The sequence below is a fragment of the Nipponia nippon genome, unplaced genomic scaffold (assembly GCF_047370975.1).
Source record: "Nipponia nippon isolate SJK-2023a ecotype South Korea unplaced genomic scaffold, ASM4737097v1 scaffold_36, whole genome shotgun sequence".
NCBI classification, from domain to species: domain Eukaryota; kingdom Metazoa; phylum Chordata; class Aves; order Pelecaniformes; family Threskiornithidae; genus Nipponia; species Nipponia nippon.
In genome coordinates this window covers 185,552-205,668 of record NW_028262354.1, presented here as the reverse complement: position 1 = coordinate 205,668, position 20,117 = coordinate 185,552, and the positions used below count along the sequence as shown (strand labels likewise).

At 67.5% G+C, this 20,117-nt stretch overlaps 2 protein-coding genes across 5 annotated transcripts; both read right to left on the bottom strand.

Annotated features, from left to right (window-relative positions):
* Window positions 1–35: 35 nt before the first annotated feature.
* Window positions 36–3,805, bottom strand: TAGLN2 (transgelin 2). The gene is made up of 5 exons (XM_087772140.1): window positions 3,673–3,805; window positions 1,020–1,216; window positions 769–943; window positions 589–691; window positions 36–514 (listed from the first exon to the last, which is right to left on the bottom strand). Exons 2-5 carry the CDS (start codon window positions 1,197–1,199, stop codon window positions 373–375), a joined length of 600 nt encoding a protein of 199 aa, XP_087628266.1. The 5' UTR covers window positions 1,200–1,216; window positions 3,673–3,805; the 3' UTR covers window positions 36–372.
* A 2,364-nt stretch (window positions 3,806–6,169) lies between these two features.
* Window positions 6,170–18,593, bottom strand: IGSF9 (immunoglobulin superfamily member 9). 4 transcript variants are annotated; one of them, XM_087772558.1, is made up of 20 exons: window positions 18,195–18,593; window positions 17,743–17,937; window positions 13,574–13,726; window positions 13,285–13,436; window positions 12,949–13,066; window positions 12,623–12,764; window positions 12,274–12,419; window positions 11,939–12,081; window positions 11,721–11,861; window positions 11,435–11,551; window positions 10,922–11,072; window positions 10,645–10,768; window positions 10,392–10,567; window positions 10,008–10,258; window positions 9,725–9,809; window positions 9,127–9,297; window positions 8,856–8,901; window positions 7,054–8,448; window positions 6,612–6,757; window positions 6,170–6,438 (listed from the first exon to the last, which is right to left on the bottom strand). In XM_087772558.1, the coding sequence occupies exons 1-20, from the start codon at window positions 18,244–18,246 to the stop codon at window positions 6,236–6,238; spliced, it is 4,107 nt and encodes a 1,368-aa protein (XP_087628684.1). In that variant the 5' UTR covers window positions 18,247–18,593; the 3' UTR covers window positions 6,170–6,235. The 4 variants fall into 4 exon arrangements, with proteins under 4 accessions (XP_087628684.1, XP_087628685.1, XP_087628686.1 ...); XM_087772559.1 differs by having other exon boundaries at window positions 17,743–17,934; XM_087772560.1 differs by lacking the exon at window positions 17,743–17,937.
* Window positions 18,594–20,117: the final 1,524 nt, after the last annotated feature.

The following is a 20,117-nucleotide window of genomic DNA, read 5'->3' as shown; positions in this document are numbered from 1 at the left end:
TCCAGCCCAGGCCCCCCCATCACAACTGCCTGGCCTGGAAAGAAGAGGAGCTGTTTATTGGGGGGCAGGGGGGGCACCCCCCCAGCACAGCGGTGGGGCTGGGGGGGCACCGCGGCCCCCAAGGCACTGGGGGGGAGTGGGCACAGCAGCGGTGGGGGGGCAGTGTGGCAGCCCCCCCTCCGCCCCCGCCCAGCCAAATAATAATAATATAAAAAGACTTTGGATCTAGAAATACTGGCAGGGGGGCAGGCGCCCGGGCTGGGGGGCACCCAGCTGGTCCGCGGGGGTGGGTTAAGGCAGTTTGGGGGCCAGCCCCGGGGGGCCCCTCGCAGGCAGGGCCATGCTGGGGGCAGCCGGGGGTGGTGCGGGCGCTCAGAGGATCTGGCGGGGCATGCCATAGCCTGTCATGCCGGCCTGCGAGGCACCCCGGTTGGTGCCCATCTGCAGCCCGATGACGCTCTGGCCCTCCTTCAGCTTGTCCTCGGAGAAGATGCGCCGGTTCTCCTGTGACTTCCTGCGGGCATGGCGGGTGTCAGCATCCCCACGGGACCCCACGGCCCGACACCCCCCTCAGCACCCACCACCTACTTGGGGAACCAGTTGGGGTCTCCCACGAAGAGCCCATCGCCCTTGGCCACGGCCAGGCTGCCCAGGTTCATCAGGGTCCTCTGCACGCACGCCATGTTCTTCCCTGCAAGGCCCCAGGCAGGCTCAGCCCTGTCCCCATCCATCCCCATCCCTGTCCCCCACGCCCACCCAGCCGCTCACCTTCCCAGAGGTCGACAGTCTGAAAGATGTCGGTGGCGGCGATGCCGTAGCGCTCGGCCGCCTGCAGAAACTGCGAGATCTGCTCCATCTGCTTGAATGCCATGGCAGACGCCTGGATCTTGGCCACCGGCGCCTGGCCCCGTGGGTGCAGGCTGTTGATGAGCCGGCACAGCACCTGGCCGGGAGGGAGACGGGGGTTAAGTGGCACAGTGTGGCGGCCCCCCGCCCCAGCCGGCCCTGAGGGTACTCACGGTGCCGTCCTTCAGCCACTGCTGGAAGCCATCTCTGCCAGGCGCCGGCTGTGCGACATCCCCACCGCACTGCGCCAGGATCCACCGCACCAGGACCTGCTCCAGCTCAGGGTCGTACTGCCGGTCAATCTTCTGCTGCACCTCCCGGCTCAGGCCGTACGATGGTCCCCGGTTTGCCATGCTGACGGCGGAGGGGTCTGCAGAGATTGGACCCCCGTCAGCAGCCCTGGTGGCACTGGGGCATCCGGCATGGGACAGACATGGCCTCGTGCCCGCAGCATGGTGGAGGCCCTCGGGGACAGCAGGTGACAGTGGGCATGGTAGCTGCTCCCCACCAGCAGATGTGGCAGAGCCCCATCCTGCGCAGTCAGGCTGCCTGGATGTCCGGCGCGGAGCCTTATCGCCTGTGCCAGGCGCTGCCCGGGCTCTGCCCTGCCCCGCCTGCTTCCTGCCCAGCTGGCCAGGAGTGGGTGCTGGGTCCATGCCCACCCAAGGGCGACAAGGCAATTTGACCCTGGGCAGGGTGGGCAGCACCATGGCCCCTCAATGCCAGGGGCAGACCCCCTGCCCCGAGCATCCCTGTCCCTCCGGCTCGGCACCGTCAAGCGCGCGCACAGACTTGGCAGGCACTCGCTGCCCGTCGAAGCTTGTTTGCGAAGCTCACCCATTTGCTCAGGCCAGGTGCCAGATCCGGGACTGGCTCGGGAGCACAGGGCCTGGGGCTGCCGGCAGTGGTGCCCCCACTCTGGCAGGGGAGCCGGACCTGGCGGGGCCTGTGGCAGGGCACTGCCCTTGCCAAGGTGCCACGGAGCCAGTGCCACCCGTGCTGGGAAGGATGGAGGTTGTGCAAGGTGCCCATGGGGGGGATGCGAGCCGACCAGCGCTGCCCTGCCCATGCAGCCAGGGTGCTCCAAGCCCTGGGGTGATCTGGACCCTCTCTGCCCACCAGTGACGCAGTGGGCACGTGGGGCTGCCCAGGCCATGCATTGCCTTCTGCACCCGGTTCTGCACCCCTGGTGTTTGGGGGGGCACCCTGGCATGCAGAAGCAGGAGCACAGGCTGCTCCCCCCGGGCGTGTGGGTGCCCCTGCCAGCCCCGGTGCCCAAGCCCCAGCTGGGGACATGTGGCAGCTGCTGGCCTGGGGCAGCCCAGCCCACACCTGGGGGGACGAGGCTCAGTTTGGGACAGAGCTCGACCCCATCACACGCCTGGCTTCAGGCTCGGGACTCCTGTCACCAGGAGCAGCCAGGGGACAAGCCACCCCGGCTCATTGGGACAGGAGGCAAATCAACCCCAAGCCCCCAGGGAAGCTGGCGGCAGCAGTGGGGCGGCCGTGCGAAGCCTCAGCGCTGTGGCCACCCCGCAACCGCAGCTCAACGGTCCCCCCAAAGCCGTCGGCTGCCGTGGGGCTCCCCGGGGCACGGGCAGCCCCCGCAGGGAGGGAGCCGGCTTTCCCGGAGCGCGGGGAGCGCCCGGCTGGGGGCCAAGCGGGTTGGGAAACAAAGAGGAGCTGAAATCGGTGCAGACAGGGCTGATTTCCCGACACAGCTGGGGCTTGCCCAGACGGGAGGGGAGGGCCGGACCCAGCCCAGCTGCACCACTGCCGTGCTGGGGACCGCACGGGAAGGGGCTGCACCCAGCCCGGCCGGGGCGTCGCCACCCTGGGGAGACCACAGCAGCGCCGGGGGCAGCAGGGAAGGGACCATGCCCCGGGCAGCTGGGGCACGGCCAACCTGGGGACCCTCCAGGCATCCCGGGGACAGCGGGGAGGAGATCCCGGCTGCGATGCAGTCACCCGGGTGTCCGCAGAGTCAGCCTGGGAACCCTGGTCTCCTAGGGCCAGCAGGGAGGGGGCTGTACCCAGCCCAGCTGGGTCCAAGGCATCCTGGGGACCCCGTAGACCTCCCCAGTGCCAGCAGGGAGGGGACCCCAGCCAGCACAGGGCCACCCTGGGGACCCTCGAAGACAGCCCGGGGGCAGCAGGGAGGGGACTGTACCCAGGGCACGGCCACCCTGGGGTCCACATAGACCCCCAGGGCCAGCGGGGAGGGGACCCCCGGCTGGGACACAGCCTCTCTGGGGACCCTGCAGCCAGCCCAGGGCCGACAGGGAGGTGACCATACGGAGGGCAGGGACACCCTGGGGACCCCGCAAGCACCGGGGAGCACCGGGGAGGGGACCGGACCCAGCCTGGCCGGGACACGGCCACCCCTGGGCCAGCGAGGAGGGCACCGGGGCTCGGACGAGGCGCAGACCCGGCGCCGGGGCCGCCGAGCCGGCTCCGAGGGACCGCAGCCCCGGGACGGACGCACTCCCGGGGCGCCCGGAGCGGCGGGGCCGGAAGCCGCACCCGGGTCCCGCTTCCCGGGCGCGGCCGCGCGTCCCGGCTGCTCCGCGGGCGCGGCGCCCGGCCCTGCCCGGAGCCGTTACCCGCGCGGGGCGGGGCGAGGGCAGTCCGGGGGACCGGTCCCGCTCCGGGCCGCCGGGGCAGCGCGGCCCCGGCCATTTTAGGGCAGAGCGGCCGGTCCCGTCCCGGTCCCCATCTCCGTCCCGGTCCCCATCTCCGTCCCGGTCCCCACCCGATCCCGGGTCCCGGTCCCCACCTGCCGCCCGGTGCCCGCGGGCGCTGCCCGCTGCCCGCGCCCCTCCCTACCTGCGGCGCCGATCCCGCGGTCCCGGTGCGGCAGTGGCGGATGCCGCCGCCCGCGCCCTTTTCACGGCTGATGTCAGCGCGGCCGGGGGCGGCCCGGTACCGCCCGCTCCCGGGGCGGGTCCGCCGGGCCGGGGCCGGGGCCGCGCCGCCACCGCACCCCGTTGCAGCCCCGCCCCGCCCGCCGGCCCCGCGGGAAGCGGGCTCCGGCGCGGGATGGGCGGGGGGCCGTGGCGGCGGGGTCATAAGGGGTCGTGGTGGCAGGGGGACAGAGGGGCTCTGTGGGGACAGGGGGGATGTGGTGGCAGGGGGACAGAGCGGCTGTAGTGGGGACATGGCAGCCGTGGTGGCAGGGGGACACAGGGCTTGTGGTGGGGACAGGATGGCTGTGGCAGCCAAGGTGAGGACAGGGTGGCTGTGGTGGCGACAGTGTAGCTGTGGTGGTGACAGGCTGGCTGTGGTGGCAGGGACAGGGTGGCTGTGGTAGGGACAGGCTGGCCATAGTGTTCAAGGGACATCAGGGTTTTGGTGGAGACAGGGGCTGTAGTGGCAAGGGGATATGGGGGCTGTGGTGACCATGGTGGAGACAGAACCCGGCATGGTGGCAGTGGGGAACAAGGCTGTGATGGCAACAGGGCCCAGCTGCAGTAGCAGAGGTCATGGTCACCACGGTGGACATGGTGGTGGGGACCACCAGGGCCTGGCCATGGTGGCAGGGGGACAGCTCGGGGGGCTGCAGGCCCCGCAGGGACATGGCCTCCCCAGCACCCGTGGTGTCCCTGGCAGCACAGGGAGGGACGATGGTGCTTGCACAAGTCCTGTCTCCATAGGAAGCGTGACCAAAACAACAAACAAAACCTCGGCCCAAAGCCACCATCCGCCTCCGGAACGGGTGGCAGGGCCGCCACTGCGGCGGCCCCATGACCCCACCCACCCCTCGGCACCCAAATTCTGTCCCGGGCTCAGCACCCACCCTCCTGAGCCAGCCCGATGTGCCACCATCCTTGGGAGCTCAGTCATGAGGACACCGTCATGGTGGAGACCGGCCTTGGAGTGCCCCCACCCCCCCAGTAGCCGGTGCCCCTCCTGCACCTACGGGTGACACGTGGCGGGATGTGTGTTGTCCCTGTCGTCCCCCATGCCGCCCCCCCCCGCCCGGGTTGCGGGTGTCCCCCGGGGATTTCCAGTGGGGTTTCCTGTGGCTTTAGCAACACGGGTGCATGGCTGTAGGACACACAGATGAGGGGACCAGGGCAGGGGGTGGCACGTGACCAAGGGTACCAGGATGGGACAGGGGTGACATAGGGGGGACAAGTTCAGGGAGTCACATGGGGGTGCAGAAATAGGGGCAGGGTTAGGGGGTGACAGCATGAGGGTGGCACAGTCGCAGGGGAACAGTTTTAAGGGTGACACAGGGGGGGCAAGGACCCATGGGGGAGAGGCCCAGGGTGACACAGAGAGCGGGGGGGGGGGGGAGGATGATACAGGGGGACAGCTCCCATGGGGGTGACACAGAGATCAGGAAAATGGTGATGCAGGGGCAGGATCCTGGAAGGACTCAGCCAGGAGAGACAGGGGGTAACAGGGTGATTTGGGGACAGGGCCCCTAGGTGGAGCATGGGGCAATAAGGGAGCAGGAGGTCCAGGGCACAGGGCCAGGGTGGCACGGGGCAGGACCCCCAGGGGTGGAATAGGGGGGCACAGGGCAGGACCCAGGGGAGTGGCATGGGGACAGGACCCCGGGGGACAGGGCTGCCGAGGGAGTGGCATAGGGCAGGATGCTCGGGGGATGCAGCTGGGGACGATGGGGGGGTGACACAGGCAGGACACCTGGGGGACAGGGGCGGGGCTGATGCAGGGGACATGGGGGCACCCCGGGGACACAGCCGGGGGGGAGACAGCGCAGGACTGGGGGCATGACGTGACGCTGGGCGAGTCTGGGGGGACAGAGCCGAGCGTTACCCCGAAGGGCAGAACAGAGGGACACGGAGGAACACGAGCGGACGTGGGGGGGGCAGGCGGGGGTGACACACGGGCGGGACTCCGGGGAGAGGCGGGGGAGGCCCGGGACACAGCCCGCGGCGACCCGGTGTGACCCGCGGCACAGCCCACCAGCGACCCCCGGAACACCGCGAGATGACGTAGTGCGCCCGGGGCCCCGCCCCCGTGACGCGCTCCCGCGGCATGGCCATATAAGGCAACGAGGCGCGCAAGCCCCGCCCCGCGCGGAGCCACCGCCAGACGCGGCCCCGCCCGCAGTCGGGCGGCGGGGCCACCGGGGCGGGGAGGGGGCCACCGGGAGCCCCAGCGGGCGGACAGCAGAAGGGGAGCCTGCGCAAAGCACGGGGAGGATGGGGGGGGCGGGGATGCAGTGGGGGTAGGAGGAGGTGGGACACGGAGGGGATGCAGGGAGCACCGGGACGGTGTGGCAGGACCCTGGAGGGGCCGGGTGCCCCGGGGCTGGGGGGCACCCGTCCCCCAGCTACACACGAGCCGGCGCTGCTCTCACGCCTCTTTATTGCACCCCAACGTCCTCCTCCCCCGGCCCAGGGGGTCCCGGGGGTCTCTAGAGCAGCGTGGCCAACTCGAAGCGCTCGGCGCAGCACCCGCGGGGGCCCAGCCGCTGCCGCCGCTGTTGGGCCACCTCCCTGCGGCGCCGGGACCCCGCCAGCTCCTGGCGCAGGGCCCTGCCGCGCTCCGGGGGGCCATCCGCCGCCGCCAACGCCTCCGCCGACACCGAGCTCACTGGGGAGGAGCCGCCGCCAGGCACTGCGGGGAGACAGGCAGCGTCTGGTCCGGCTGCGTCACCCACCCACGGGGCCACCCCCAGGGATGTGGGTGCCAAAGGGCCCTGCCACCCCCTTTTCCCAATCGCCTGGGAAGGGTGGGGGACAGCCCCACAGGGCGATGACGGACGGGGGGTCCGGGGGTGCCACACTCACTCTGCCGCTCCAGGTCGCGCAGGGCGATGGTGGAGACGGGCCGTTCTGGGTCCCCACTGCGGTAGAGCTGCAGTGCCTCGAGGATGTCCGACTCCAGGGCAAACTCTGTGTCCCACTCGTAGTTCTCATCCACTGAGGTGTTCCTCCTGCAAGGATGGGCGTCAGGACAGTCCCTCACACAGGCATGCCCCGAGGGGGAAGCAGGCAGCGGGTGTGAGGGGTGGCAGGGCTGCTGTAGGGAGAGCTGGGGTGGTCCCCAGGGGCAGGGATGGTGGGGACCCCATAGCGGGGTGTCCCCAGGGAGCAGTGGCTGGGGTGCCGCAGGGGCTGGGAGGCAACGGGGCTGCTCTGTGCTGGGACACCCCAGCCAAGCCCCATGGGACAGGCTGAGAGCTGCCCTGGCATGAGCTGGCTCGTACCCGGCATCGTGCCCACAGCTCACCTCTTTCCAGTGCCGCCAAGTGCCAGATCTGTCCTCGCCCTGCCCTCCTCCGCTGCCGAGCCTCCGCTGTGCCAGCTGCCCCCGTCCCCGAGGGGGGGACCCAGACAGTTGCCCCCCAGAGACGGTGCCAGGGAGGGGGGCTGCAGGAAGGAGGCGCTGCCCCGGCCGCTGCTCTGGCTGGTCAAACTGCCCTGCGGCAGCTTCTCCAGGGGGGCAGGATCTGGTGGCCTGCCCAGCACCCAGCTGGGCTCCGCAGTGCCAGCTGAGGGCACAGTGGTGCCGGCTGAGGGCACAGCTTCAGTCCTGCCGCTGCTGGCAGGGAGGCAGTGAGCTGGCTGGGTAGGGGGCCATGGGCTGGCCCCAGAGCTGGGGGAGCCGGACCAGGCAGCAGTGCCAGGCAGCGAGGCCTTGGCAGGACCCACTAGGAGCCTAGGGGGCTTGAGGAAAGCAGGGGCTGAGGGGGAGATGGTGTTGGCACATGTGTCAATGCAGTCTGGGCACAGCGTTCGCCCTGTGTGCTGCGGGGAGCCCCCAGCCTCCAGCAGGCCAGGCAGTGGGCTGGCGGCAGGCTCTGGCTGGCCGCTGGCCTGGCTGGGCTCAGCCAGCTCCTCCAGGGGCGGCCAGTCACCATCGACGCACATCTCCTTGAAGAAGGGTAGGCTCAGGTACTGGAGGATCCCGCTCTGGGTCGGGGGGCCGGCAAACTGCTGGTGGCACCCAAGGCTGGGGGAGAGTGGGGGGCTGAGGGGTGGCTGGGGGGAGCCCTCGAGGGGCAGTGAGTCCCACAGGGCGCTGGTGGTGGTCTGGCAGGGCCTGGCGCTGCCGGGGCTGTCGCGTAGCTCCTCCACGGTGCTGTAAGGCAGAGTTGTGGCAGAGGCCACGGGGCTGATGTTGACGATGCACAATGCCGTGGCCTCATCTACAGGGCTGCTGCTGCCATAGCCAAAATAGCGGCCCTGGCGGTAGCTGGTGGTCCGGGCTCCCCGGCGGGCCTGCCCTGTGGGCCGGGGGCGCAGTGAGACCCCCTTGTGCCAGATGTGCTCCTCCTCTGCGGGCAGCTGGAGGTAGGGCTCAGGCTGCAGCCCCGGGGGGTCCTGCTGCGGGTATGGCTCCAGCTCGGCATAGGGCAGCGCCCCGAAGCTGCTCTCCTGCGGCTGCGTGTCGGTCTCTACCACAAAGCGCCCATCGGGGCCACGGCAGATCCGCTCCAGGGGCACGTGCTCCCCGACATGGCTCTCGTACATGGCATACCGGGAGCCAGCCCTGGCGATGCTGAGACCCAGGCTGGTGCCGGCCTTCTCACCCCACAGCAGTGTCCGGCGCAGGCTCCGATAGGGAGACGGCTGCAGCTTCAGCTTCACGGTGCTGTCTGGGCTACCAGAGCCACGAGAATTGCTGTAAGGAAGAAAGGAACCACTGCAGCACCCCTGTCCCAGCTCCAGGCTTGTCCAGCTGCCCCCTGTGGCAGAAGGGCTCGTGCCAGGCATCTGGCAGAAGGTACCGTGATCCTGCACTGCTGCTGCGGGCTCAACAGACCTGTGCCTGTGCTTTCTGATCCTTTCGTCAGCCAAAACTCCCCAGAGGGAGCACTCCGGGGGAGCCCTACCCCAGGACACACCCTGACCCCAGCATCCCGCTCCTAACACCCCCTCTGGCCAGCCCTCAGCCCACAGTGGTGGGCAGGGGGACAGCTGCCCCCCAGCCTGTCCCTCTGCCCCCAGCCAGCAGCAAGTGAATGATGGGGAGCGCAGCAAGACAGGGAGGGAGCGGGACAGGAGGGAGCGTGGCATGGCATGACTTACTGTGGAGGTGGAAGCTTCTTGCTGGGGGAGAAGACGAGTGGTGGATCTGGAAGGTCATGAGAACACATGGGGATCACACAGCGAGCAACTCAAAGTGATGATGAGGAGACAGCAGCACCCACTCAGCCCTACTACCACCCTGGTAAGCCCCCCAGCCCTGGCTGGCCTGTCCCCTCCCTGGGCACCGGGTCCTGCTGCCCTGTTCATGGTGCTTCGAGCTCTCTGGGAGCCCTGGGATCCAGGTGCCTGCCTCCAGCCACCTGGCTCCTACCTTGCCTTCGCTTCTGGATGCGGGCGGCACGCCGGCGGTTCATGATGCAGGCAGCCATGGTGCTGAAGATTACAGCCACGCTGAGGAAGCAGATCCCCCCGATGACCCCGGCCAACACTGGCTGTGGCAGGAGCTCTGGCAGCTGGGTGCGAGACGGATACACCTCCATGCCTGGGCCAGACAGGAGACACCGTCAGAAGCTCAGTTACCTGCAGAGCATGCCAGCACAGCAGGCACAGCCTCCCTCCCGTTGCCAGCACCGCAGGGATAAACAGCAAAGCCTCAGCTCTCTCGCCCCTTGGGGCTGGTCTGCCTTCGGCCAGATCTGTGCCCTCCACCGTGCTGGCTGCCAGGAGCAGGGATGCTACCCAGTCTGTGAGACCGAAGCCACACCAGATCCGCACATGGAGATAGGCGTTCCCGCAGTGTTAGCTTTGTGGGTCCTGCTCTGGGCGCTGTGTCCCCTGGTCTAGCAGCAGGGACGCTTTGGGGTGGGAGCAGCATGAAGGGGTTTCTGTCTGGGAAGATCCTAGACCATGCCGGGCGCTTTACACCTCTGATTTCTGTCCCCAGGGCAGGAAGGCATCGCAGGCCTTACCTGCTGTGGAGACGTTCACTGTATTGCTGGGATCGCTGATGTAGCTGCCAGCAAAGGCCACCAGTCGGAACTCGTAGAAAGTATCCTGGGGGAGCAGAGGGCCATTAGCCTTGTTGGCACCACGGCCAGCCAAACCTCAGCCCACACAGTTGCAGAGCTAAGCAGCTCTGAGGCATTGCCAGATGCCCCATCCCCAGGTAGCAGTAACGCAGGTCTGACCCGCTCCCTTGCTGCGTCCCCTCAGAGCTGTCCCGCAGCCAGGGAGCACCAGTGAGATTCCCACCTTGATGAGTCCTGGCACCAGGACCTGGGTCTTCGCGCTGGGGATAGAGCGGTCCAGCACCTCCCAGCCACCCTTGTCCTGCCGCAGCTCCAGCGCATAACCGCTCAGTGCCACCGAGAACTGAGCCGGGGGCTCCCACTGCAGTAGGACCCCACGCACAGTCTCATTGGCAGTCAGAGCCTGTGGCGGGGACAGGAAGACGCGCATGGTCATGGCTGGCGGCTCTGGAGGCACTGTGGTCACTGGGAAGCCTGCGGACAAATGGGACGCTGGTGTTGGAGCTGATGTGGGGGGGACAGCAGGGCAGAAACAGGAGCCTCCCAGGTGATTGAGGGCTCCGGGGGGACAGCGGCTGCTTTGGGGAATGCATGGGCCCCCTCTTACCCCTGGGCACAGAGGTGACAATCTGGCTGAAGGGGCCACTACCCAGCTTGTTCTGGGCCAGAACGCTGAACTGGTAGCTCATGTCTGGCTGCAGATTCTCCACCAAGAGGTGCTGAGCCCCCACGGGCACCGAAAGCGACACCCAGTCACGATGGGCCTGGGGTGGATGCTTCACCCTGAGACACGGGACTGATGAGTCCAGAGCTGAGGGCCCCAGCTGGGACACCAGACCCTGCCCACAGCGGGGACTCACAGTGGTGTGTACCAGACGCTGAACCTCTGGAAATAACCTCCATCAAACCCTGGCTCCCAGGAGATGTTGGCTGCCAGCAGGAGCGGGAGCACAGAGACATTGGTGACAGCGTGAGGACTAGTACCTGGCAGGGGAAGCAGAGAGAAGACCTATCAGATCAGGTAGCTTGGACAACAGCTGTGCAGGGGCCCTTCCACCCCTTCCACCTGGTATTGTCCACCCCAAGGCAGCCCAGCACCCATGGACGATGCCTGCTCACCAGGGACCGGTGACTCACCCAGCACGTGGACGGCGGTGGTGGTGCTGACGCTGGCCACCTGGTTGGTGGCCATGCACTCCCAGACCCCGTGCTGCTCCTTGACGAGTGGGCGGAAGACTAGGCTGCTGTTCCCATCCACCTGGGCGCCACTCTTCCCTGCGCTGCCTACCTGCACAAAGAGGCATGGACACACTGACAGTGGGTGACCACCCAGCCCACTGCACGGCCAGGGCAGCTGCTCTGCAGTGATCCTGCAACAGCGGGCCCTTGGGGAAAATGGGACTTGACATGATCCACCACCCTGGGGCTGGTTTAGGAACTGAGGGGCAGGATTTTGCCCTGGTTTCTTAGAGGGCAACACAAGCGAAGTGCCCTGAGCCCCTTCTCCTGCAGGCACCAGGAGAGATGTGATCCTGCAGCATCTGCGGGGACACGGACACAGGGACTGCCCTAGAATGATGCCCCAGAGACCAAAAGCAGCATCCGCCTCTCAGAAGGGCTCAGCTCGTTCCTCAGAGCAGCGGCTCCTACCTTCAGCCAGGTGACAGTTGGGGGGGGATCCCCACGGGCCGTGCAGGGGATCACCAGCTCCCGACCCACCTCCTGGAAGTATTCCTCCTTGGGGCGCACTGTGAAGGCAGGGGGGTCCTGGAAGACAGGCACGCACAGTGCAGGGCTTAGTGGCACGCGGGATGGGGTGCAGATCCATGGCAGGGTAGGCCGATGGGCACTCGGCACACCTGGGCTGCTCGGCCCAGCAGGGCGGAAGCAGCTTGGGCAAGGGGCTCGGGCAGTGTGCCCACCCACCCAGCCTCACCTTCAGCAGGACACGCGTGGGCTGGGACTCGCCAGCAGTGCCGTAGCTGTTGTACGGGGTACACCTGTACACTCCCAGCGCATCATCGTTCCCCGTCGCAATGACGATGGTGCCGTCTGGTCTCATGGACCAGCCAGGGAGCTGGGAGAGGGGGGTGCAGGGTCAGGATGAGGGGCTCAGGGGGGTGGGAAGGCAGGGGAGGGTGCAAGCTGTGGTACCTTGTCCAGCTCCAGCGGGCGCCCGTCCCTCGTCCAGCTGACAGAGAGCAGAGGGGGGTTGGCCCTGGTGGGGCAGTGGATCACACCCTGCATCCCTTTGGGCAGGTGGGTTTCTGGGAGCATGGTAGTCACCTGTGCCGGATCTGTGAGGACAAACAGGGTGTCGGGGCCTGTGTGAGGGCGGCAGGGGGCTGGGGTCCCTGTGGCAGCTGAAGGAGCACTCCCTTCCCACCAGAGCCTGTGGGGACCCTCCTGGGCTGGCCTAGCACAGCCTTTCTGTGAGCAGAGCTGGTGACAGCATGGCCTGGGCTTGCGAGGGGCTGCGGGGCTCTTACACAGCACTGTGACAAAGGCCGAGGCAGAAGGCGGCTTCCACAGCCCATTGCTGGGGACGCAGGTGTATTTGCCGGCGTCGTCCGGGGTTGTTCGCTCGAGTAAGAGACTCCCGTCCACCAGGACGCGGACCCGAGCCTGGAGGTGGCTACAAGGGAAGGGGAGGGCAGTGGTGAACAGCACGGCTGGGACAGTCCCCAGCACCCCAGGATGAGTGAACCCCTCTGCTACACACCCAGCCAGCCCATTGCACTCAGATCCAGGCTTTGCGGGGCCACAGCAGCCTGCTGGTCCCAGCACTGCTGTCAGGAGCCCGTGGCCACCTCGGTGCCATCCCCGTCCCTGCTGTACCTGAGGTGGAAGACATTGCTGCTGCCCTGGAACCAGGTGTAGGTGAGGTTTCCTGGGTACGCCTTGGCCTGGCACGCCAGAAAGGCATCTTGGGAGATGTTGACGGTGATGTTCTGGGGTGGCACCACGATGATGGGTGGCCCTGCAGTGTGGGGCAGAGAGGACAGTGAGGGCTGGGGACAGCCTCAGCTGCTCCCAAAGCCCATCATACCTGCACCTGCCCCTGCCCCAAAACCAACCCCCATGACATGGCTCCCTCTGTGCCCTGTGGCAGCACCCAGTGGGGAGGTCCACGTGGCCAGGGCTGGGAGAGTACCCATTCTTACCCTGCACGAGCACGCGGGTGGTGTGGGTGATGGTGCCCTCCTTGCTGGAAGCATGGCAGGTGTAGGTGCCCGCGCTGGCACGCTCCACAACGGCGATGCTCAGCGTCCCGTTCCTCACCTGCAATGGCACCAGGCACATGGCACAGTCACCAAGGGACAGGACACTCTCAGGAATGTGGTGCTGTGGGCAGGGCCGGTGGCAGGTGGATGCCACCACGGTGGGGACGGGCGCCCACTCTTCAGCCAAGCAGAGTTGCATTGCTCTGCACACCTGGCTGCCCCATGAGACCCTGGCGGACGTGGGAGACATGTCATGGGGGGGTTTGCCATCCTCACCTGCACTGTGCCCCCGCTCTGGACAGCCAGGTCACTCCTCTTCCAGATGACAACAGGCTGGGGGTTGCCAACAGCTGTGCAGGTAAGGCTCAGTGCGTCCCGGTCTCGCACCTCCACGAATGCAGGGGGGGTCTCCAGGAAGGTGGGGGGTGCTGTAAAGACAAATCCAGACCCTCACCCCCAGGTGTGGCTCAACTGGTCTTGGAAGACCAGTGGATCCAGTCCCAGTCCTGAGAGATCTTGGCTGGTGCTGGGCAGAGCAGCAACCGAGGGTGGAATCAACTAGTACCGTTGACGGTGAGGTGGATCCAGGTGCCGTTCTGGAAGTCGGCGTCGGTGGTGTGCCGGTCGAGGAAGAGCACGCGGCACTCATACCAGCCTTGGTCCTCTGTGCGCAGGAGGTCAATGCGCAGCGAGGCACCTTCCTCAATGCGGACGCGACCTGTGCACCCAGAAGCGGCCATCACAGACGGCGCTGCCAGCTCAGGGGCAGCCACATCCCTGGGCTACCTGCCCCCGCAGCACTCGCCCCTGCCGCAGGCTCAGCAGCTTCCCCAGGGAATGGGGCTGACTGGCCGACTTGGCAGCAGCAGGGTCTGCCTGCATGGCCAGGCTGCACTCGGGCTTCTTCTGCCTCAGCCAGCACTGCAGGGGTCTGGGAACAGCCACGGGACAAAAGCCAGGGGGGCCATGCTGCGGTGGAGTTTGGTCACACTGACATTTAGCACTACACCTCCTGCTTCTGTTGGGGAAAGAGAAGAGGACGTGGTGGTGGACCCTGCCCCTGCATAGGGTGGCCTTGGCAGGGACCCCCCCAGCTGCCAGCAAGGTGTGTCCCTGTGCCCTGAGCATTGCTCCCAGCAGCTAGGCAAGAGAGCTGGTCCCACTGCCCCCTCTGCCTCCCCCTTGAGCTGCCAGCCTGCCTGCAAAATACCTCCGTGCACCCTTCCCCCTTGCCTTTTAGGGACTGTCCCCCCGCAGCCTCAGCCACCCTTCCCCTGGGGATCCCCCCAGCCATCTCACCCTTAGGAGTCTTGCTAAGCCCTGGGCACACCCGCACCATCCTCTCTCCTTGCGGCATGGGGTCAGGCTGAACCCCTCGCCCGCCTCACAGGGACGAGCACTACAGACCCGAGGGGCATGGTGGTGGGGGGCTCTCCCAGGCCACGGGGCCCTCGCCCCAAACAGGCAGCAGCTCCGCACCCCACGGCCTCTTTGATGAGGAGGAGGATAAGGGCACAAAGCAACAGCAAGCACAGCCCTTTAATCCCCTGGGCTATTATCAGAGCCATAATCGGCTCAGGCGTGCAGTGGGCAATTGGCTCAGCCCCGGCCAGGGTGCACAGCCAGTGGACCCACTGCCCCAGCACCCCTGGAGCTACATGCCCCCGACCCCGCTGCAGGCACCCATGGCCTGGAGAGCTGCTCCAGGCTGGGGGCGAGGGTCTAGCCTCAAGCATGTCATTGCCCATGGTGGCCTTGCTCCCAGCATGCCACAGCAGGGCCACAGCGGCAGCAGCACTGCACGCAGCTCTTCGCATCGGAGCAGCCCATGATGCTCCTGTTGACATCCCAGAGCTCCCTGGCACCAGCATCTTCCTGAAGTGTTTCCAACAAAGCAAGTTTTGCCAAACCTCACCCCCCAGCCCCATCAGCTCTACCCAGGAGTTCAGTGTCACAGGTGGTCCCCACGCGCTGCCCAAGCCACCGGAGCCCAGGCCAGGCACCGCGCAGGTGCTACCAGCAGCGGTAGGCTGCATCCCTCCAAACAAGCTTGGCAAAGAGGAGGAGCAGTGGGACCCAGGCAGGCTGGTTTGGGCACAGAGGCTAGGCAGTTGAGGGACAGGATCGCATGTCAAGTGCTGGGGCCACCCAGCCCTGTGCAAACCCAGCACACAAACATGCAAACCCTTCCCAACAGTGCCCGGAGCTGCTTCTGGCCGCTGCAGCCACCCATCACAACTGCCACCCCTCCTGCCTCTCCCCATGGCCAGCTCCAACCCATGGCCTCTCCTGCAGCAGGAGATGCTGGGAACAGACGTATCTGGGTTCCTCTGGCAGCATCCCTCACTCGGAGCACAAAGCAACACCCCTGGCAAACCTCGAACAGAAGGGGGGTGGCAGGAACAGCAAGAGGGATGGGAGCCACCCATGGGCAAAACACCCGTGGGACAAGGGGTCCTCCCACCCCTCACCCCAGAGCCGGCTCCCACACCAACCCTGGGGAGGCAGGGCAGCTCTGGGAATCCCCATCCCTGCCTGCAGCTGCCAGCTCACAGCCCCAGGAGCTGGGCGGGAGCAGCAGGCTCCTGAACAAAGGTCCCTTTGGAAGTGATCAGAGTGCCCCGGGGACGCCCCCCAGCCTCCCCCTAATCCCCCGTGCTGGCCCCAGCCTCCTCCTCTTCCACCACCCAGTCGATAACAAAACCGTTGCTGCCCTCCAGACCAGCATCCCCCAGTGCCTGGCAACCGCCATTCAGAAGGACACAAAGGGGGCTGCAGCCCCAGCCGCCACACTTGCCACCGGGGATGGAGTGCCCAAGCAGGCAGCCAGGCCAGGGACCACCGGCCCTGCTCCAGATCAGCCAACAGCAGGAGACAGTGGCACCTGGAGGAGAGCCGACCTTGTTCCCCCAAGCAACCCAAGGGCTCTCACGGAGGTGGCTGCAGCCCACCTGGTTCCCAGGATGCCCCAAATTGCCCCAAGAGGCACGAGGGTGACAGCGGGGGCTCCCCGGCTCCTCTGGGTGCCATCAGATCTGCTCTGCCTGGGAGGGGCTGCCCTCGCCCTTACCCTGCACGAGCAGCCCCTGCCCTTCCCTCCATCCCTTCCCACTCCCCAGAGGATTGAAAACAAGCCGCCCCACTGCCATGGAGACAGCCGCCAGCCCTCGCCCCCCCCCCCCCCCGCCCACCTTGCCCTCATTACTGCCACCAAACCCCTTCCCCCAGCACATCCCCCCAGCGCTGATCCTGTAGCAGCCCAACCTGCTCCCACAGCCCTCAGGGCTGCGCTGGCAGCAGGGATAAGGGGGAGGGCTGAGGGCAGTGCAGGCAGGAGCAGGCAGGATGCTGCCAGGCCCTTTCTGGGTAACCCAAGCTCCTGCAGCTGAGGGGCCCTGCGATGTCGGGCTCAGGTAACAGGAGCCCAGCCTGGGCCTCCTGGAAAAGCAGGTGCCTTGTCATCACCGCAGGGTCCCACTGAGCTGGCCTGGGGCTGGCTGCAGAGTGAAGGTGGCCCCGCGTGAGGGCTGGCAGCAGGGAGAGGCCGGGGTGTGCCCTGAAATCGGTCTTCTACACAGCCTAGAAAGAGGCAGCACCACTCTGCCCGCGGCCAGGCAGGAGAGGGTTTGGCTCAAACCTCAGCCTGCTGTGCATTTTTCAGGCAAGGGCCCGTTTTGGCAGCAGGGGCAGGCTCCTGACCTAGGCGCAGTCTGGCTCTCCAGCCCCCCCCCATCCCTTTTGGTGCATCACTGCCACAGGCTGTTGGGGCCAAAACACCGGCCAGCTACCAGCCCTTCCCCTCCTCCCCAGCCGTCCCCGTCCTCGAGGGATGCTCCTGTTGTCTTCACCTCCATGCTCACAGGAATCCCTCAAGGTCTGCCACCGCTTCACTTTAAATATCCTGTAAAGAGGAGAATATCCCCCTCCCACGCTGCAGCCCTTACCCAGCACAGCTTTGCTCCAAATCCCAGCCAGACCAGCACCGCCAATTAGCAGCTTCGCCAAAATCCCCTCCCCAGGCTCAACCTTCAAGCGACCCGCATGGGCCAAGGTGGCGGCATGGCAGTGCCCAGGTGCCCGAGGCCTCTGGCACAGGGCATCCCGGTGTCACCGGCTCTGGTCTAGCACAGAAGGCAGGACAAGAGAGCCAGGGCAGCACAGCAGGCATTGCCATGATGCTGCAGCCCATGCACAGGCAGGTGGGCACTCAGCCATCCCCATTCCCAAGTGGGTAATGCTGGGGAGATCCCAGCAGCCAGAGGCCACAGTGATGGGAACAACGGCTGGCATGCCGGGAACCTCTTGCCTGGGGGGCTTCTCCCACCTCTGTCCTGGTGGGGATCCCTCCCGGTGCCGAGCTGGGCCAGGGGCTGTGTCTTCCCTGTGAGCTGGATGTCCACATCCCTTCCACCTCCTACTCTGGCCATACCTGGAGCTGCTACACAAGGAGGGGACTCTGCCCTGCCATGGGGACCTCCCCAGCCCCACAAGGTCCCCTCCTGCTGCCCGGGGCCAGAGGGAGAGTCCTGTGCTTCCCCACCACCCCGGGAGCGTGATTAATGTGGTCTGACAGCAGCAGCCCTCGGCTGGGGCCCAGCCAAGGAGAGCAGGGACACAGGACACCGGAGCCAGCCTGGCCAGCCTCGCATCCTGCCCCGGGCCAGTCCCAGCCCGGCAGCTGGGGCCAGGAGGGCCCCTCAGGACCCCATAACCACCCACTGCTGTGGGACTTACCGATGTACTCTGGGTCCACCCGTGGCGAGTAGAGCCCGAACTTGATGAAGATGGGGAGGACGAAGCCGAAGCGGACCCACTCGATCACATAAAGAGGGGGACGGGCCTCCTGAGCGTCCAGGAGGTCACAGCCCAGCACCGTGCTCTCCCCGACTCGCCCCACCACGGCCTGGGACTCGCTCTGGCCGCTGCCTGCTGGGACCGAGGCGGGGCAGGGTGAGCCCCGCCGGCGGGACGGGACGCTGCCCCCGCCCCAGCCCGCGGACCCCTGCCCAGCCGGCGGCACCGGCCGCCCCCAGCCCCGCGGCGTCGGAAGCTGCACCACGTGCGCTGTCCCCGCCGCCACCCGCGTTCCGGGGGCCCAGCACCGGCCAGACCGGCCCCGCCGACAGCGCGGCCGCTTCCGCCCCGGCCCCGGGCTCCCGCCCCGGCTCGGCTCGGCGGCCCCTTACCCTCAGCGCCGGCGAGCAGGCTGAGGACGGCGGCGCGCAGCCACCACCGCATAGCCCAGGTCCCCCCTCAGGCGGCTCCCGCGGCGGCCCCGGCGGGACGGGGCGGGCGGCGGAGGACCGAGCGGCGGCGGCGGGTCGCCGGGGGCCAGCAGTTGTTGTCCGGGGGCCGGCGCGGTGTCTCCGAGGGCCGGCGCCTCAGGGCCCGCGGACCAGCGGCCTCCGCCGGGCTGCCCACGGCGCACCGGCCCCGGGCGGGGGACGCTGGCGGCTCCACGTCCCGCCGCTCCTCATGCCCGTCCCGCGGAGGCTCGGCTCGGCTGGGCTCCGTTCCGTCCCCGCCGCTCCAGCCGCCGCCGCCGGGCGGCCGCAAACAAACCCGCGGTGCCGGGAGGGGCCGCCCCAGGCCCCGCCCCCGCCGCCCCGCCCCGCCCCGCCCCGCCCGTTGCCGCGGGGACAGCCAATCCCGAGCCCGGAGCCGGGCGCCCCCGAGGCGACCAATGGCGGAGCAGGGCGGTGGGAGCCGCGAGGGCTGCTGGGAGTTGTAGTTCCGGCGGGAGGGAAGGGCGACACGGGTGGAGAGCACGAGGGTGGGACGCTGCTGCGGGGTGCGGGGGTGCGATACACCCGTGGGACACGGGCACGGGACCTGTGCGTGACGCAGGTGTGTGTGACACAGGTGTGCCCGCATGCCACCTGGCCGGGAGCATCGGCAATGCATGGTGCTCACCCAGGGCAGGCGCAGGCTGAGCCCTGCTGTGCTGAGCTGTGCCATGCCAAGCCATGTCATGCCATGCTGTGCCATGCCGAGCCCTTCCCTGCCATACCATGCCATACCATGCCATGCCAAGCCATGCCATGCCAAGCCATGCCATGCCATGCCATGTCATGTCATGCAGAGTTGTGCCACGCCACACCACGCGCAGCCCCACAGCCAGAAGGCAGTGCATGTGCCAACATGGGGCACCCCTGTGACCGCTGATGTGCCAGAGCTCCCCACCTGCCCTTCCCCATCCCGGCCATCACCTCTCTAATCCCATCCTAAATGCGTCCCTGGCGCAGGGACGGCCACCGGTGCGGTGTCCCCATCCCACCAGGCTGAGCCGGAGCTGGGCTGCCCGCCAGGCCGGGGGCTCTGGAAAGCCTCCTGGGACAGGGGCTGACTGGGGAGGGGACATCCCCCACATTCTGTCACCACGATGGAGCCCAGCATTGGGAGCCCAGCATCGAGGGCTGAGTGTGGCCATGCCGGACTGCATACGCCATGCTGAGCCCTGCTCTGTGGCACTGCTGAGTCCCAGGAGCGGCACTGAGCACTGGGTCAGGGATGCTGGGGCAAAGCCCCCCATGCCGGCCCCCCTTCCCTGGGGCAGGGGCGGTCTGTGGTCCCCCCCGTCAGCCCGGCCTGGCCCGGCCCCCTGAGCCTGGGGGACTATTAAGGACAGAGCTAAAGCAAGAGGAGTTAAAGTAAATAATTCTGTAGTTAAGCTGCTTTCCTGCATCTCACGGGCCCATGTGAATCCTGCGGCTCCCGTGGGCTTAGGCGCTGCAGTTGGACGGCACTGCCCCGTCACCATTGTCCTCATCCCTGTCTCCATCATCCTCATCCCTGTCCCCCCATCCCTGTCCCCCAGCACAGGGCTGCCCCCCCCCCCAGCCACTCGTACCCCAGGGAAGGGGTGCAGGCAGAGTCGAGCACCCCCAGATGGCCCCATGTCCTGGTGTGGTGTCACAGCCCACCAGAGCCATGGCATTGCTTGTGGGACACGGGTGCTTCCCGAATCCCCACTGGGGAAGGGCCATGGGGCAGCAGGCAGAGCTGGGGGCTGCTTTCTACCCCCTGCTTTTTGTGGTGCCCCACACCCTGTAGTAAAGACGCACCCCCCCCCCCCCACCCGGTCACCTCCTCCATACCCGCTGGTCCCA